The 14,682-nt window shown below is 39.7% G+C and overlaps 1 protein-coding gene and 1 pseudogene across 2 annotated transcripts; one reads left to right on the forward strand and one right to left on the reverse strand.

Moving 5' to 3' along the window:
* The first annotated feature begins 1,111 nt into the window (after positions 1 to 1,111).
* Positions 1,112 to 2,133, forward strand: LOC306867991 (putative nuclease HARBI1; annotated as a pseudogene). The gene has a single exon. The product of its transcript is annotated as a putative nuclease HARBI1 (transcript).
* A 3,843-nt stretch (positions 2,134 to 5,976) lies between these two features.
* LOC306868301 (free fatty acid receptor 3-like) lies at positions 5,977 to 6,894 on the reverse strand (the record flags this gene model as incomplete). Its single annotated transcript, XM_079414411.1, has 1 exon — positions 5,977 to 6,894. The coding sequence occupies one exon, from the start codon at positions 6,892 to 6,894 to the stop codon at positions 5,977 to 5,979; it is 918 nt and encodes a 305-aa protein (XP_079270537.1).
* Positions 6,895 to 14,682: the final 7,788 nt, after the last annotated feature.

The following is a 14,682-nucleotide window of genomic DNA, read 5'->3' on the forward strand; positions in this document are numbered from 1 at the left end:
GTAAATGAGACGTGTCCTATCAAATGAGTCTTTGAAAGATTCCTCACCTGAACTGTCCAAATGGTCATCATCTGGAATACCTTCCAGGGGTTGCTGACTTTCAATAATCCCAGCCAACAAGTCCCCCAACTCCTCTGTGTCTGGTGGAACTGGAAGTGCACCCCCCGGTCTTGAAACGCTCTTGACGCGTAGCAGCAGTTGTTTTTTTCAGGTTTATTTTTATGTTTTTCCACAGGACCTTTACAAGATAATATACACTCTGAAGTTGGAGTTCTACATAATATTGTTTTCTTTTTACATTTCATTAATGAAAACATTTATAATTTACTGATTTGTAAGAATGGGGCAACAATAAATCATACCTGAACTTGTTGGAGTGTCCGTTTGGTTACCTTTTCATTTGAGTTGAATTCATTCAATACGGAAATCCATGCTTTCTTCTTCTTGTTTTCTGTACCTGAATCATGCTGTTTGTTTTCAATTACAGGATAGTTTGATACAATTTGTTTAAAAAGGGTCTTCTCAAATTCACTGAAGTTTTTTGAGCGTTTTCTTTTGTCTTTATCCATTTTTTGGTTAAGTGTAGTGACTCCTGTTCCACACACTCCTTAAGACTAATGAATTACAAGTATTCCATACCAGGTTTTTATAGCAACCTCTCCTTAGCCACATGTGCATGCCATTAATCTATTCGGGTTTCCAAAAGATGATCTCACTTGTCCTTGATTACCTTAATCTGAGACTCTGTAGTCTAGAACTAGTTAATCCAAATTTAAGCAACATCTCAGAAAGTCAGTTGTTTAGTGTGGATTAATTTAAGTAGAATTAGCCTAGTCCTGGTTTATTTTAAGCCCTTAACGGGAAACGTTAGCCCGGTTTCACAGATAGGGTTTAAGCCTAGTCCCAGACTAAACTGCCCACTTGAGCTGTCTTAACTTAAAGCGACTTGCACAGATATATATTAAAATAGTCAAAGATTTAGCCTGTTCTGGATTAAACAAAGCCGATTGCAAGAGGAAGGATTATAGCTAGTCTATGACTAAATTGAATCTTAAATTAATCCTTCAAAGAGGCAGGTTTAACTCCTGCTTAGTACTGTTTGTGAGGGAGCATGGAATATTTGGAATATCTAAATGAAAACCAACATGCACAACAGAGGCCAGCCAGAGTACTTGTGGATAGGAGTGATCCATTACATTACTTTGATGACACAGCTTTTCAAGACCGCTTTCGTATGTACAAGGAAAATGCAGTGGAGATAATATCTTTGCTTGAGCCTAGACTTTCCTGTCTGTCTCTGAGAGGAAGGCCTTTACCCAGTTCTCTCCAAGTTCTGCTCACACTGAGGTTTTTTGCATCCGGGACCTTTCACCGTGAAACTGGTGATTTGTGTGGTGCCAGTGAAGCAACTGTGTGTAGAATAGTTCACAAAGTCAGCAGAGCCATTTGTGAACTGAGGAGTCTTTACATAAAGTTTCCTGATGCTGCTGACCAAGCCAAATACAAAGTGCAATTCTATGAATATGGGCACTTCCCAGGTGTCATTGGCTGTATAGATGGATGTCATGTTCCTGTCAAGTGTCCATCAACCCCTGATGCTGAGGAGTACAGGAACCGTAAGAACTGGTTTTCGATCAACGTTCAGGGTGTATGCACACCTAATTTAGAGTTTTCAAACATTGTTGCGCGCTGGAAAGGTTCAACTCACGATTCAAGGATTTTTCTCAACTCTTCATTATGTGCTCAGTTTCAGAACAGTATAGTGGACTTCTACTTGGTGACAGTGGATATGGCCAGAGTAACTTTTTATTCACTCCATACATAAATCCCACAACAGCTGAGCAGCAAAGATACAACAGAGCTCATATCCGAACAAGAGGCATGGTTGAACGCATGTTTGGAATATGGAAAAATCGATTCCAGTGTTTACGCAATACACTTCGCTTCAGGCCAAGGAGATGCTGCAAGGTCATCATTGCTACAGCGGTGCTGCACAACTACCTGAAGCAGCGCTGCTGTCCTGATCCTCCAATGGAAGATGACAATGAAGCAGATGTGCCCATGACTGAGGCAGCCAGTGACCAACGAGGACTTGCACACAGAGTTGCTTTCACATTGCAGCACTTCAGCTAGATGAGATGTATTTCAATATGGAATGTATTCATTATGGCTTATTTTGCCTTGATAATTTTTGTTCTGTACAAAATTAAAATAGTGTGCAGCAAAATTTAAAAATAAAAATAAAAAATAAATTACTAAACCAATACTGGTTGAAAATGTAGTTTGTGGTTGTTTAAATACACTCAGTCATGAATATCTAAATGACAAAAGGTTTATTTTTTTTATTGTTTATACATCATATTCTTCACCATGGCTGGTAATCACAATTGCCTCCTTACTGTATCGTTTTTGGATCATACCTCTTTCTTCCAACTTCATATCCAATTCAACCTGTAGAATTCTCATTTTCATTTCATGTTCTTCCTTCAGATATTTCATTTTTTCCTCATGAAATTCTCTGGCTAACTTTTCATGGATGGTCATCTTGCTTGTTCTCTGCTGAAAGGTGGTGGCAGCATCTTTTCTCAGGGATGCAGGAGCAGATGTGGAAGGCACACACTCACTGTGCTCTGGCTTTTCCAACCTGTTCAGATTCCTTTCTTCTGTGGGGAAAAACAGAGGCACAAATAAATTCACATGATCCTTAGAATGAAAGAAGAATAAAAATTGACAGAGTGGAATATATGTACCAAAGGAAGAAACCAATTTCTTTCTAACATACCATTTGTGCTCAGTTCTTCATCTGAACTGTTCAAGTGATCATCATCTGGTATACCATCCAGAGGTTGCTGGTGCTGTATTATTCCAGACAGCAAGTCACTCAATTCATCAGTTTTGTCTTTATTTGGTGGTCCACCACCAGTAGTAAATCGCTGTCTTCTGATCTCTGCATTCTGTCGTTTTAAAGCCAGTTTAAGGTTCTTCCACAGAGTCTATACAGGCAAAAATCATTCATTATAAATTGTCCCTAAAATATGAATATGAGAAATGTGCAATGATAATAATGAAGAAATCTCACCTGAAGTTGTTGTATTGTTCTTGTGGTTGCATTTTCATTTGCATTGAATTCATTGCAAATTGCATTCCAAGCACTCCTTTTCTTTTGCTCACTAGCAGTAGTGTGGATTTTACTTTCAATAACTGGATGGTTGGTCAAAATTTGTTTCAGTAGTGTTTTTTCATACTCACTGAAGTTTTTTGAACGAATTCTTTTTGCATCTGCCATTGCTTTGTGTCAAAATGTACACCGATAATAATGTTTTCTGGTCCATTCCAGGTTTTTATGAGCACCATCAGACCAACGGCATGTGCTTATACTCAACTTAATCAGGCCTATCCCAGGTGTTCTCATTTAAGCTTACTTAATTTACTTCAGGACTCTGTAGTCTCAGACTAACTAAGCTTATTTTAAGCCACGTTCATGAAAGGTACTTAAATGCCCCAGTTTAACTAGTACACATTAAGGCCTACTCCTGGCTTATTCTAAGCCATGTCTGTGAAACCGGGCCAAAGTGTTTTAGTCTCATTTTAGTCAGATAAACTCTAAAGTGTTTTAGTCTCATTTTAGTCAGATAAACTCTAAAGTGTTTTAGTCTAGTTTTAGTCAGATAAACTCTAAAGTGTTTTAGTCTAGTTCTAGTCAGATAAACTCTAAAGTGTTTTAGTCTAGTTTTAGTCAGATAAACTCTAAAGTATTTTAGTCTAGTTTTAGTCAGATAAACTCTAAAGTGTTTTAGTCTCGTTTTAGTCAGATACACTCTAAAGTATTTTAGTCTAGTTTTAGTCAGATAAACTGTAAAGTATTTTAGTCTAGTTTTAGTCAGATAAACTCTAAAGTGTTTTAGTCTAGTTTTAGTCAGATAAACTCTAAAGTATTTTAGTCTAGTTTTAGTCAGATAAACTCTAAAGTGTTTTAGTCTAGTTTTAGTCAGATAAACTCTAAAGTATTTTAGTCTAGTTTTAGTCAGATAAACTCTAAAGTATTTTAGTCTAGTTTTAGTCAGATAAACTAAAGTGTTTTAGTCTAGTTCTAGTCAGATAAACTCTAAAGTGTTTTAGTCTAGTTTTAGTCAGATAAACTCTAAAGTATTTTAGTCTAGTTTTAGTCAGATAAACTCTAAAGTATTTTAGTCTAGTTTTAGTCAGATAAACTCTAAAGTGTTTTAGTCTAGTTTTAGTCAGATAAACTCTAAAGTGTTTTAGTCTAGTTTTAGTCAGATACACTCTAAAGTATTTTAGTCTAGTTTTAGTCAGATAAACTAAAGTGTTTTAGTCTAGTTCTAGTCAGATAAACTCTAAAGTGTTTTAGTCTAGTTTTAGTCAGATAAACTCTAAAGTATTTTAGTCTAGTTTTAGTCAGATAAACTCTAAAGTGTTTTAGTCTCGTTTTAGTCAGATAAACTCTAAAGTATTTTAGTCTAGTTCTAGTCAGATAAACTCTAAAGTGTTTTAATCTAGTTCTAGTCAGATAAACTCTAAGGTATTTTAGTCTAGTTTTAGTCAATGAAAACTTGACATTTTAGCAAGAAGATTATTAATTAGCCATACAGCAGTATTAATTTCGGAAGCCATTTTTAATGTAGTCTTAGTGTTACTCAAATGTACATTTTAGTTATCACATTTAGTCAACCTTATCCAAGTCAATGAAATGTATGAGCATTTTAGTCAGATTTTAGTCAATTAAATCTTTCGTCATAGGTATAATGTTTAAACTGATACAAAATTATGTTTGCTCAAAATTATAATCGTAATGATTGTTGTCATTTGAGAAATTTACCTTTGCATTTGAGGTAGGCCTATTGTACTTTCATCAGCAAGCACAAATCAATAGTCAAGTCACCTTTATTTATATAGATATATAGATACAATACAGATTATGTCAAAGCACTTAACAGTATCAAATAGATACTGGATATCGTGTCAGTAATGTATAATAATAAGATGAAACACTCAGTTTTCAGTTAAAGGCATGCCATTATTGAATTCAGTGATGTCATTGTCTAGCTCAGTTTAGTTTAAATAGTATCTGTGAAATCAAATTGACAATAATCGCTAAAAAATCAAGTGTCCCCAACTGAGCAAGCCAGAGGCGACAGCGGCAAGGAACCAAAACTCCCCTCTGTGACAGAATGGAGAAAAAACCCTGAGAGAAACTAAACCTTGAGAGAAACCCAATAGAATGTGGACTCATGTTCTGTCCAATATTTACCCAGCGCTGGGTTGCCAAATATCTCAAGTTTTTCTTTAAGAGTGCACTAAACTATATATTCTTATTTTAAATCTGTATTCAACCTCAGAACGATCTCGAAGTATGAACAGGTGCTAAAGTCTGGATGTGCTTTAAAATGACATTTTTATCATCTCAAATCAAGCGATGAAGGATTTTGAAAGTCTGACAGTCTTGAGTTCTACTGTAAGGTTAAACCTGTCTGTTTTAAATGTTTGGAAAAAGATTAACAGTTGAAAACACCCGTTAGAAATTTAGAGAAGTAATCAAAAAGTAATCAAATGTAAATAGTTAAATTACTTTAATAAAGCGATTGAAATAGAGTAACTTGGAGTAACCTATTATATTTACAAAGTAACTTTCCCAAAACTGGGTATCTTATACTATGATTGAGGCTTCTATTCACCGTTAATTAAAAAAAACAAAACAAGAATTATTAACCGCGTTATACGGGGCTCACAATCCATCATCATCTACATCAATATCATCAATCATCGTGCTTTTAATCCCCTTTTATAATCTGTTGATGTTTAATAGATAGTGTCTCATTGCCCTGAATATTGATATTTTGTTTTGAATTGTTTTTAAACAGTGTAGATGATTACTTTGGGATAATGAAATTGTTTTTGCATATTCATGGGCACAAATGTCTCTGGCAAGCCACGATCTCTTCTAAATACTTCAAATATTTAAGTGCACAACAACATAAACCTCTTTGAATAGGCATATAACTGAAACAAAGCATTTGCAAAAACACAGATTGCATTTCTCATCTCCTTAGAGATACAGAAAAATATAATAAGATTAAAACATGGATTTAAAGTAGTCGGGATTAAAGCTTTCATATGCCATTCTGGATTTTCTTGTCTGATGAAGCCAACTATGTATGATGCACTGATAGGAGCGTAACAAACTGACAATACAAGGAGTGTCCCCAAAGCCAGTCCAATCGCCCGGAGCCTGCGACTGCGGTTAATGAGAGGAAGCTTCAACAAAATATAGATGACATTAATGTAACAGAAGCAGCAAATGATGAAAGTACAGCTTAATAGCACAAGAGCAGCCAGACGTATTTTAAGCAGTTCTCTCAGTTGCATTGCAGTGAATTTACGGTAACATCTCTGAGGTTCTGGTACCAGATTAGTAGTGTTGTGTATTTCAGAATTAGTGTATGTGGCTTTGTAAGCAAATACTATTAGTACTGTAACAAGCACCCAGATGGCGACACATATTAATATTACATAGATGTTTCTCTTTTGACTTTTATACTTAATTGGAAACCGTACACAAACATAGCGCTCAGCACTTATTGCTGCCAAGAACAGGCTGCTGGAACAGAAAGGAAGAAAGAAGAAAAACATATTGAAGTGGCACAAGATATAGGGCATGTTCCAAACCATGTTATCTGCAGCCTCTTTCATCTTGACAGGCAAGAAGGTGAGGAAGACGAGGTCAGAAACAGTGAGGTTCAACATGAATATGTCAATGGGGATAGGTTTACGGTGAATCTTGCGAATGCATGAGCAGAACGCCAGCACAGTATTAGGAAAACTAATCAGGAATATGATGATATAAATGATGAGAAATGCTGTCGAATCTTCTGACATTGTTGTCGTCCTGTGGTAAAGTTCTTCGCTTTAGAAAACAGCCCTGCAGGTTCTTCTGAAGACACCGCCTGTAATACACACACACACACACCTATTATCAGTATTGTAAAACTATTTAAAGTACCAGCTGTTGTGGTTTTAAATATTTACTTACCAATAAATATTTCTCTGTTATTTGTCTTGACAAAATCAATGGGCTCCTACACAGTTCAGTAACACACTCTAGCCACCTGGACAGCATGGATACAGCAAATTGTAGAATGATTTGCATTCTATTCAACACGATTCTGCATGTTTAGAAACATTTCTGTTTAGAAAACGTTCAGAAAACATCACTGTTGCAATTCTTCTCAGATGAAATCAAGTCTGTGTTGCTCCAAAATAGCACAAAAAAGCCTGCAGTTACTGTAGATCATGAACTGACAGTGTTGGGCAAGTTACTTCCAAAATATAATACATTATATATTACTAGTTACTGTCTTTTGAAAGTAATTAGACACATCCCAATATTACTGATTCTGAATTGTAATGCGTAACAATACTTTTAGTTACTTTTGAGTTACTTGCTCCAAAATATCCACAGAAGTATGAATAGGTATTCTAAAAGACCAACATGTGGTTTATTGCTGCTCATTAAACATCCGGTGGAGGGTGATCTGGTAGATCTACTATAGCATTTATACAATCATATTTAGATACCAGTATAGGTCTGCATGTTACGTTGTTGTTTATAGGTTAAACAAGCACAAACTGCATTATTACATTCAGAAATAAAGGAGAATTGTATAATGTGCAAAAAATAAACACAATAGCTAGCCAGGTTATTTTGAAAAAAAATTATAATTGCAGAACAAAATATGAGGCACTTTCTGCTTTTTTCATCACTACACAAAAAACTAGATGCTGAAATTAAGTGATTTTTTCACATGATATTTCTTTTGCTTGTGTAAAATATTGTAAATTGATGATAGCCATAAGTAGTTTATATTTTCCACAATTAGCTCATAAATAGGGAAAGCTGATTAGTCACCAGAAGAGACGGACGGCAGCTAGCGTAAATGTTTTGAATAGTTGGTCGCAGTTCTGTTGTTTAAATTATTTACTTGCTGCTAGAAACAAAATTTTGTTTCCTACCTATTTCTACTCTGCATTTTCGTTGAGGTTTTTATGATTGATTGCACTTACTGGTAATTAGAATAATTTGCACCTCAGCTGAGAACGAGCCTGTGTGATTGTGCTAAGTGTTAGTTTCGTCTTGAGCTATTAGCAGTCCGTTTAACCTTATTGGCTGGGCTGATCAGAAGCCGGCCACAGCTGTTTTCACTCTAGTTTCCTAGACTGTATTTATTTGAGGTCCGTCATGCTCAGCCTCCTCGTGTGAAGACCAACGAGTGGAAAGACAGAGGACTTTTTTTCCTGCGGGACTTTAACCGAGCAACGACACTGAGCACACACTTAAGTATCGTTTTTATCTTCCCTCACACTTTCTGATCCTCTATCCTTTCACCTCTATCATGTGTTTCCTAACCATTCCGGTTCTCTCTCAACCTCGCTCTAAAAACACACGCAGAAGGTTACGTAACCCTGCTAACCTGCGCCCTATCTCTACATCTTCCACTGCACCTCTTTCTTTCTCTGTGGGTCTTTGGAATTGCCAGTAAGCTGTCAACAAAGCTGACTTAATTTCTGCTTTTTCCTTACAATCCACACTCAGCATCCTGGGCTTGACTGAGACCTGGATTTGTCCGGAAGACTCAGCAACACCAGCTGCTCTCTCTCACAATTTCTTTTTCTCTCACAACCCAAGGCAAGTTGGCCGGGGTGGGGGCACTGGTCTGCTCATTTCAAACAATTGGAAATACTCAACCCACTCTCCCCTAGGCAATCTCAACTCATTTGAATCTCATGCCATTACTGTAACAGCTCCTATAAAGGCTCCCGATTGTGGTAATCTACCGTCCCCCTGGCCAAATTCTAGCCACCTTCCTAGAGGAGCTGGATGGACTGCTGTCCTCTTTCATGGAGGATGGTGCTCCACTCTTAGTCTTCGGCGATTTCAACATTCACCTAGACAGGCCTTATGCTACAGACTTCCATTCACTCCTAGCTTCATTTGATCTCAAACGCCTTACCACTACTAGCACGCACAAATCAGGCAACCAACTTTACTTAATTTACACACACAACTACTGTACTACAGATAACATTCTGGTACAACCACTACATATCTCTGACCATTTCTTCATTACATTTACTTTACATTTTGCACCCAGGTGCCACCATCTCCCTTACCGGTTACTTTCAGACGCAACCTACGCTCCCTTTCCCCCTCCCTTCTTTCCTCTGTAGTATCCTCCTCTCTTCCCTCGTCTACCCATTTCTCATCTCTGGATGTGAATGCAGCTACTGACACTTTATGCTCTACCTTAACCTCTTGTCTAGACAACATCTGTCGTATCTCCTCCAGGCCAGCACGTAATGCCACTTCTAACCCCTGGTTATCTGATGTTCTTCGTGAGAATCGGACCAAACTCAGAGTGGCAGAGAGAAAATGGCGCAAATCAAACGATCCATCGGACCTGAGTAGGTATCAGTCTTTGCTTTCATCTTTCTCTACTGAAGTCCACACTGCCAAATCCTCACATTTCCACAAGATCAACAGCGCTCCAGACATGCGTAATCTCTTCAGAACATTTAATTATCTCCTCTGTCCCCCTCCTCCACCTCCAACCACTTCGATAACAGCTGACGACTTTTCTACTTTTTTCACAGACAAAACTAGAACAATCAGTAACCAGTTCTCAACTCCACACACACAAGACCTCCAATCAACCACATTCACTGCTCTAACTCCCATCTTCTCCTTCTGTCCCCTCACCGAGGCAGAAGTATCCAAACTACAGACCTGTCTCTCTCCTTCCATTCGTAACGAAAACACTCGAACAAGTTGTCTTCAACCAGCTCTCACTGTTTCTTTCACAGTACAACAAACTGGATGCTAAACAGTCAGGTTTCAGGAGTGGCCATTCAACAGAGACTGTGCTACTCTGAACACTGAAGCCCTGCGAATTGCAAAGGCCGATTCCAAATCATCAGTCCTCATTCTGCTGGATCTTTTTTGCTGCTTTTGACACTGTCAATCATCAGATTCTCCTGTCTACCCTCTCATCACTGGGCATCACTGGGATTCCACTTCTCTGGTTTGAATCCTATCTAACCGGTAGATCTTTCAGGGTGGCCTGGGGAGGGGAGGTATCCAAACCACATCAACTGGTCACTGGAGTTCCTCAGGGATCGGTTCTTGGACCCCTCTTCTTCTCCACATACACTACATCACTGGGTCCCATCATACATGCACATGGCTTCTCCTATCACTGCTACGCCGATGACACACAGCCCTATCTTTCTTTTCAAGCAGATGACCCAACGGTAGTTGAACGGATCTCAGGCTGCCTGGAGGAAATCTCGGCAATGATGAAAGAACATCACCTACAGCTCAACCTGGCAAAGACGGAGCTTCTTGTCTTCCCTGCCACTCCGACTCTACAGCATGACTTCACGATTCAGTTAGGCTCATCAATGATTACAAAAAACAAAATGGCGCCACTGTGTTCGGACGCCGTCCAGGTCACTCCGCATAGATTTAGCTTCAATTTACCTTTTTACTTACTTTTACTTTCTCTTTTTACACATTTCACGTGGGCACTGATCATATAACATAGAAACACTTTTGGACATTGGAAACCGCTACACTAACCTGTTCCAGAACACTCTATCCAGGAATCCATCATGGCCTCTGGAGATTTTTCGGAACGCGGAGATAAACAATAACCCCCCCAAGGCGACGGATCAAGAAACACCATGGGAAAAGCGCTGGGATTCGAGATAGACTCAGGAAAAGGGCTCACAGTCCTCATCTTCCGAACATTCTGCCCGCAAATGTCCAATCCTTGGAGAATAAAATGGACGACCTTAGAGCCAGGATTAGTTTCCAATGGGACATAAGAGACTTGTAACATCCTTTGTTTGTCCGAAACGTGGCTTCTGTCCTCGGACCCGGACACTGCTGTAATGCCAAGTGATAACTTCTCTGTTTTTCGGACGGACAGAACAGCAGAGGCCGGTAAATCCAGGGGCGAAGGAGTGTGTTTCATGATTAACAAGAAATGGTGTGATCCCAGGATAATCTCCATTCTGTCGTGTTCCTGCTCGCCTCATCTGGAACATCTTTCCATTATTTGCCACCCATTTTATCTGCCCCGGGAGTTTTCATCGATCATTGTTACTGCTGTGTACATTCCACCACAGGCAGAAATGCTTGGCATTGTCTAAACTTCACAATGTGCTCAGCGGCTACATTAACAAACATCCTGACGCTGCCTTCATCATCACGGGAGACTTTAACAAAGCTAGCCTCAGACAGGTCATGCCGAACTTTCATCAACATGTATCCTGTCCAACTAGAGGACCAAACACACTGGATCATTGCTACACTCAGTTCAAGAATGCCTACAAAGCCCGCTCACTACCGGCTTTTGGCAAATCGGACCATGCCGCCATTTTCCTCACTCCAGAATATAAACAAAGGCTCGTTCAGGATCCTCCGGTGCAGAGAGTAGTGACGCGCTGGCCCTCCCACTCAGAGGCTATGCTGCAGGCGGCTCTTGATGACGTCGACTGGGACATGTTCCGGGCGAGTTCTTTTGACGTCAGCGAGTTCACGGATGTAGCATTAAGCTTTGTAAACACGCTAACCGAGCAAGCTACAGAAACAATAACTGTAAGGATATTCTCCAATCAGGAACCGTGGGTGGAGAGAACAATCCGTGTTGCGGTTAACACACGCTCTGCCGCTTACAATGAGGCTCTTCTGACCGGGAATATGAGCGAGTACAAAGCATCGTGCTATGCTCTCCGACGCTCAGTAAGAGCCGCCAAACACCGATACAAAGAGAGAATTGAGCAGCAGGCAGAGCAGCGATGATCCACTGAAAAAATAGATCCACTGACGATGCCATCTCTCACGTCCTCCACTCTTCCCTCACACACATGGACAACAACAATGGGAATTATGTAAGGCTGCTATTCATTGACTATAGCTTAGCTTTCAACACTATAGCCCACATCAAGCTGGCTTCTAAACTCACAGACCTCGGCCTAAACTCCTCACTCGTGTGAATGGATTCAAGACTTCCTCACTGGCAGACCTCAAGTGGTGAAAGTTGGCCAGTTCACCTCAAACTCCATCACTCTGAACATAGGAGCCCCACAGGGCTGTGTCCTGAGTCCCCTGCTATACTCTCTCTACACGTATGACTGCGTGTCCTCTCACAGCTCCACATCTATTATCAAATTAGCTGATGATACTGTGGTTCTGGGCTCCAACAACGATGAGACCGCAAACTTGGATGAGGTAGAGAGACTCACATCATGGTGCCAGGACAACTGTCTCTCTCTGAATGCGAGCAAAACTAAAGAGCTGATCATGGACTTTAGGAAGAGACAGCAGCAGCCCTACACTCCTCTAATGATCAGGGGGACCCTTGTGGAGAGGGTGTGTAGCTTCAAGTACCTCGGTGTAAACATCTCCGAGAACCTGACTTGGACTACACATATCCAAACACAGATTAAGAAAGCCAGGCAAAGACTGTACCATCTGCGACAGCTGAGGAAATTCAGGGTCTCACCAGCAATCCTGAAAACATTCTATTCAGGGACCATAGAAAGTGTATTGACTCAGTGCATCTCAGTGTGGTATGGAAAAAGCTCCAATCAGGACTGCAAAGCACTACAGAGAGTTGTGCGCTTAGCTGAGCGCATCTCAGGGTCTGCTCTCCCCTCTCTGCAGGACATCTACCTCAAACGCTGCAAAAATAGAGCTGTCAAAATCATCAAGCACTCTAATCACCCTGGAAACCGTCTATTCACTTTGCTTCCATCTGGTAAGCGCTTCCGTAGCCTGATGGCAAAAACTGAGAAACTTAGGAGGAGCTTCTTCCCCGAGGCCATCAGGCTCCTAAACTCAAACTCTGTGTCATAACATCACTTGACTCCATGTAAATATCACCATATCAATAAGCTATTCATAATTTTTCTCTACCTCATATTGCTGCTATTTAAATACCCTGTACAACATTTTTGCGCACCTTTTTTTTTTTTTTTTTTTTGCACATTCCTCTTTATTACTATTTAAGTCAACAGCATACTGACCTGCACATTTATATTTATATTTTTTTATCTTTTATTTTTCTTAATATTTGTATACTTTATAGTTGCACTGTCCTTGGAGCAGACCTGACCTACATTTCACTGCTGGTTATACTCTGTATAATTGTGTATGTGACGGATAAAAAAAATCTTGAAATCTCTATCTTGAATCTTACCCCATCAACTTCGGTCAGAAATCTTGGTGCAATCTTTGATGACCAGCTGACCTTCAAAGAGCACATTGAAAAGACTGCTCGATCCTGCAGGTTTGCACTACACAACATCAGAAAGATCAGGCCCTTTCTGACAAACCATGCTGCACAACTTCTTGTCCAGGCCCTTGTCGTTTCTAGGCTGGATTACTGCAATGCTGGTCTGCCATCAAACACAATCAAACCTCTACAAATGATTCAGAATGCAGCGGCACGACTGGTCTTCAATGAGCCCAAAAGAGCCCTTGTTACACTTCTCTTCATATCCTTGCACTGGCTACCAGTGGCAGCTCGCGTCAAGTTCAAGACACTGATGCTTGCATACAGAACTACCACAGGCTCAGCACCCTCCTACTTCCACTCACTATTACGAAACTACATCCCCTCCAGAAGACTGAGATCTGCTAGTGAGCGACACCTTGTGGTACCATTACAGAGAGGCTCAAAATCACTCTCCAGAACATTCTCCTTCACCATTCCTGGCTGGTGGAATAATCTTCCCACCCCTATCCGGAATGCTGGATCCCTGTCAATCTTCAAGCAACAACTGAAAACTCATCTCTTTCGGCACTACTTGACTTCATCCTAAACTCCAAAAAAAAAAAAAAACCTTAATCTTTCCCTCTATCTTTCTCTCCTTACCTTACTAGCTTGTACTTATTTGAACAATGACTGAGACTTGGTGTTACAAGCACTTCCTCTGTCTGATTGCCTTTTCAAGATGAATCGCTTTTTGTATTCCCATATTGTAAGTCGCTTTGGATAAAAGCATCTGCCAAATGACTAAATGTAAATATGCATTTTTGTCTCAGTTGAAACAGTACCATGGTACAGTTGAGACACCAATTCTTAATGCTCTAAAGCTGGCTAATCATTTAATGCAAATTTAATAAATTACAAAATTAAAGTTTTAAATAATTTTATAACTCATAATATTTCTTTATTTGCTTTATTTAATTCACAACCTAAAAACAAAATACTCCCATAAGGTTATAATTTACTGGTATTACTATACTTGTGGGGACATTTGGTCCCCATAATGTAGGTAATACGAGTACACAAACACACACAGCCTCTGTATGCATTTTATTTTATATGACTGAACTGTTACTGTATAACAGGGATAGGCAACGTCGGTTCTGGAGTGCCGCTGTCCTGTAGGGTTTCGCTCCAATCCTAATCAAACACACCTGAACAAGCTAATCAAGTTCTTCAGGATCACTAGGCTACAGGCAGGTTAGGTTTTTTTCAGGGTTGGAGCTAAACTCTGCAGGATATCGGCACCGACGTTGCCTATGCTTGCTGTACATACAGTACATAGCAACCTATAAAGGGTGTCTCAACTGTACCGACTTTACCACCTTGTACA

Source organism: Barbus barbus (assembly GCF_936440315.1).
Source record: "Barbus barbus genome assembly, chromosome: 50".
NCBI classification, from domain to species: Eukaryota; Metazoa; Chordata; class Actinopteri; order Cypriniformes; family Cyprinidae; genus Barbus; species Barbus barbus.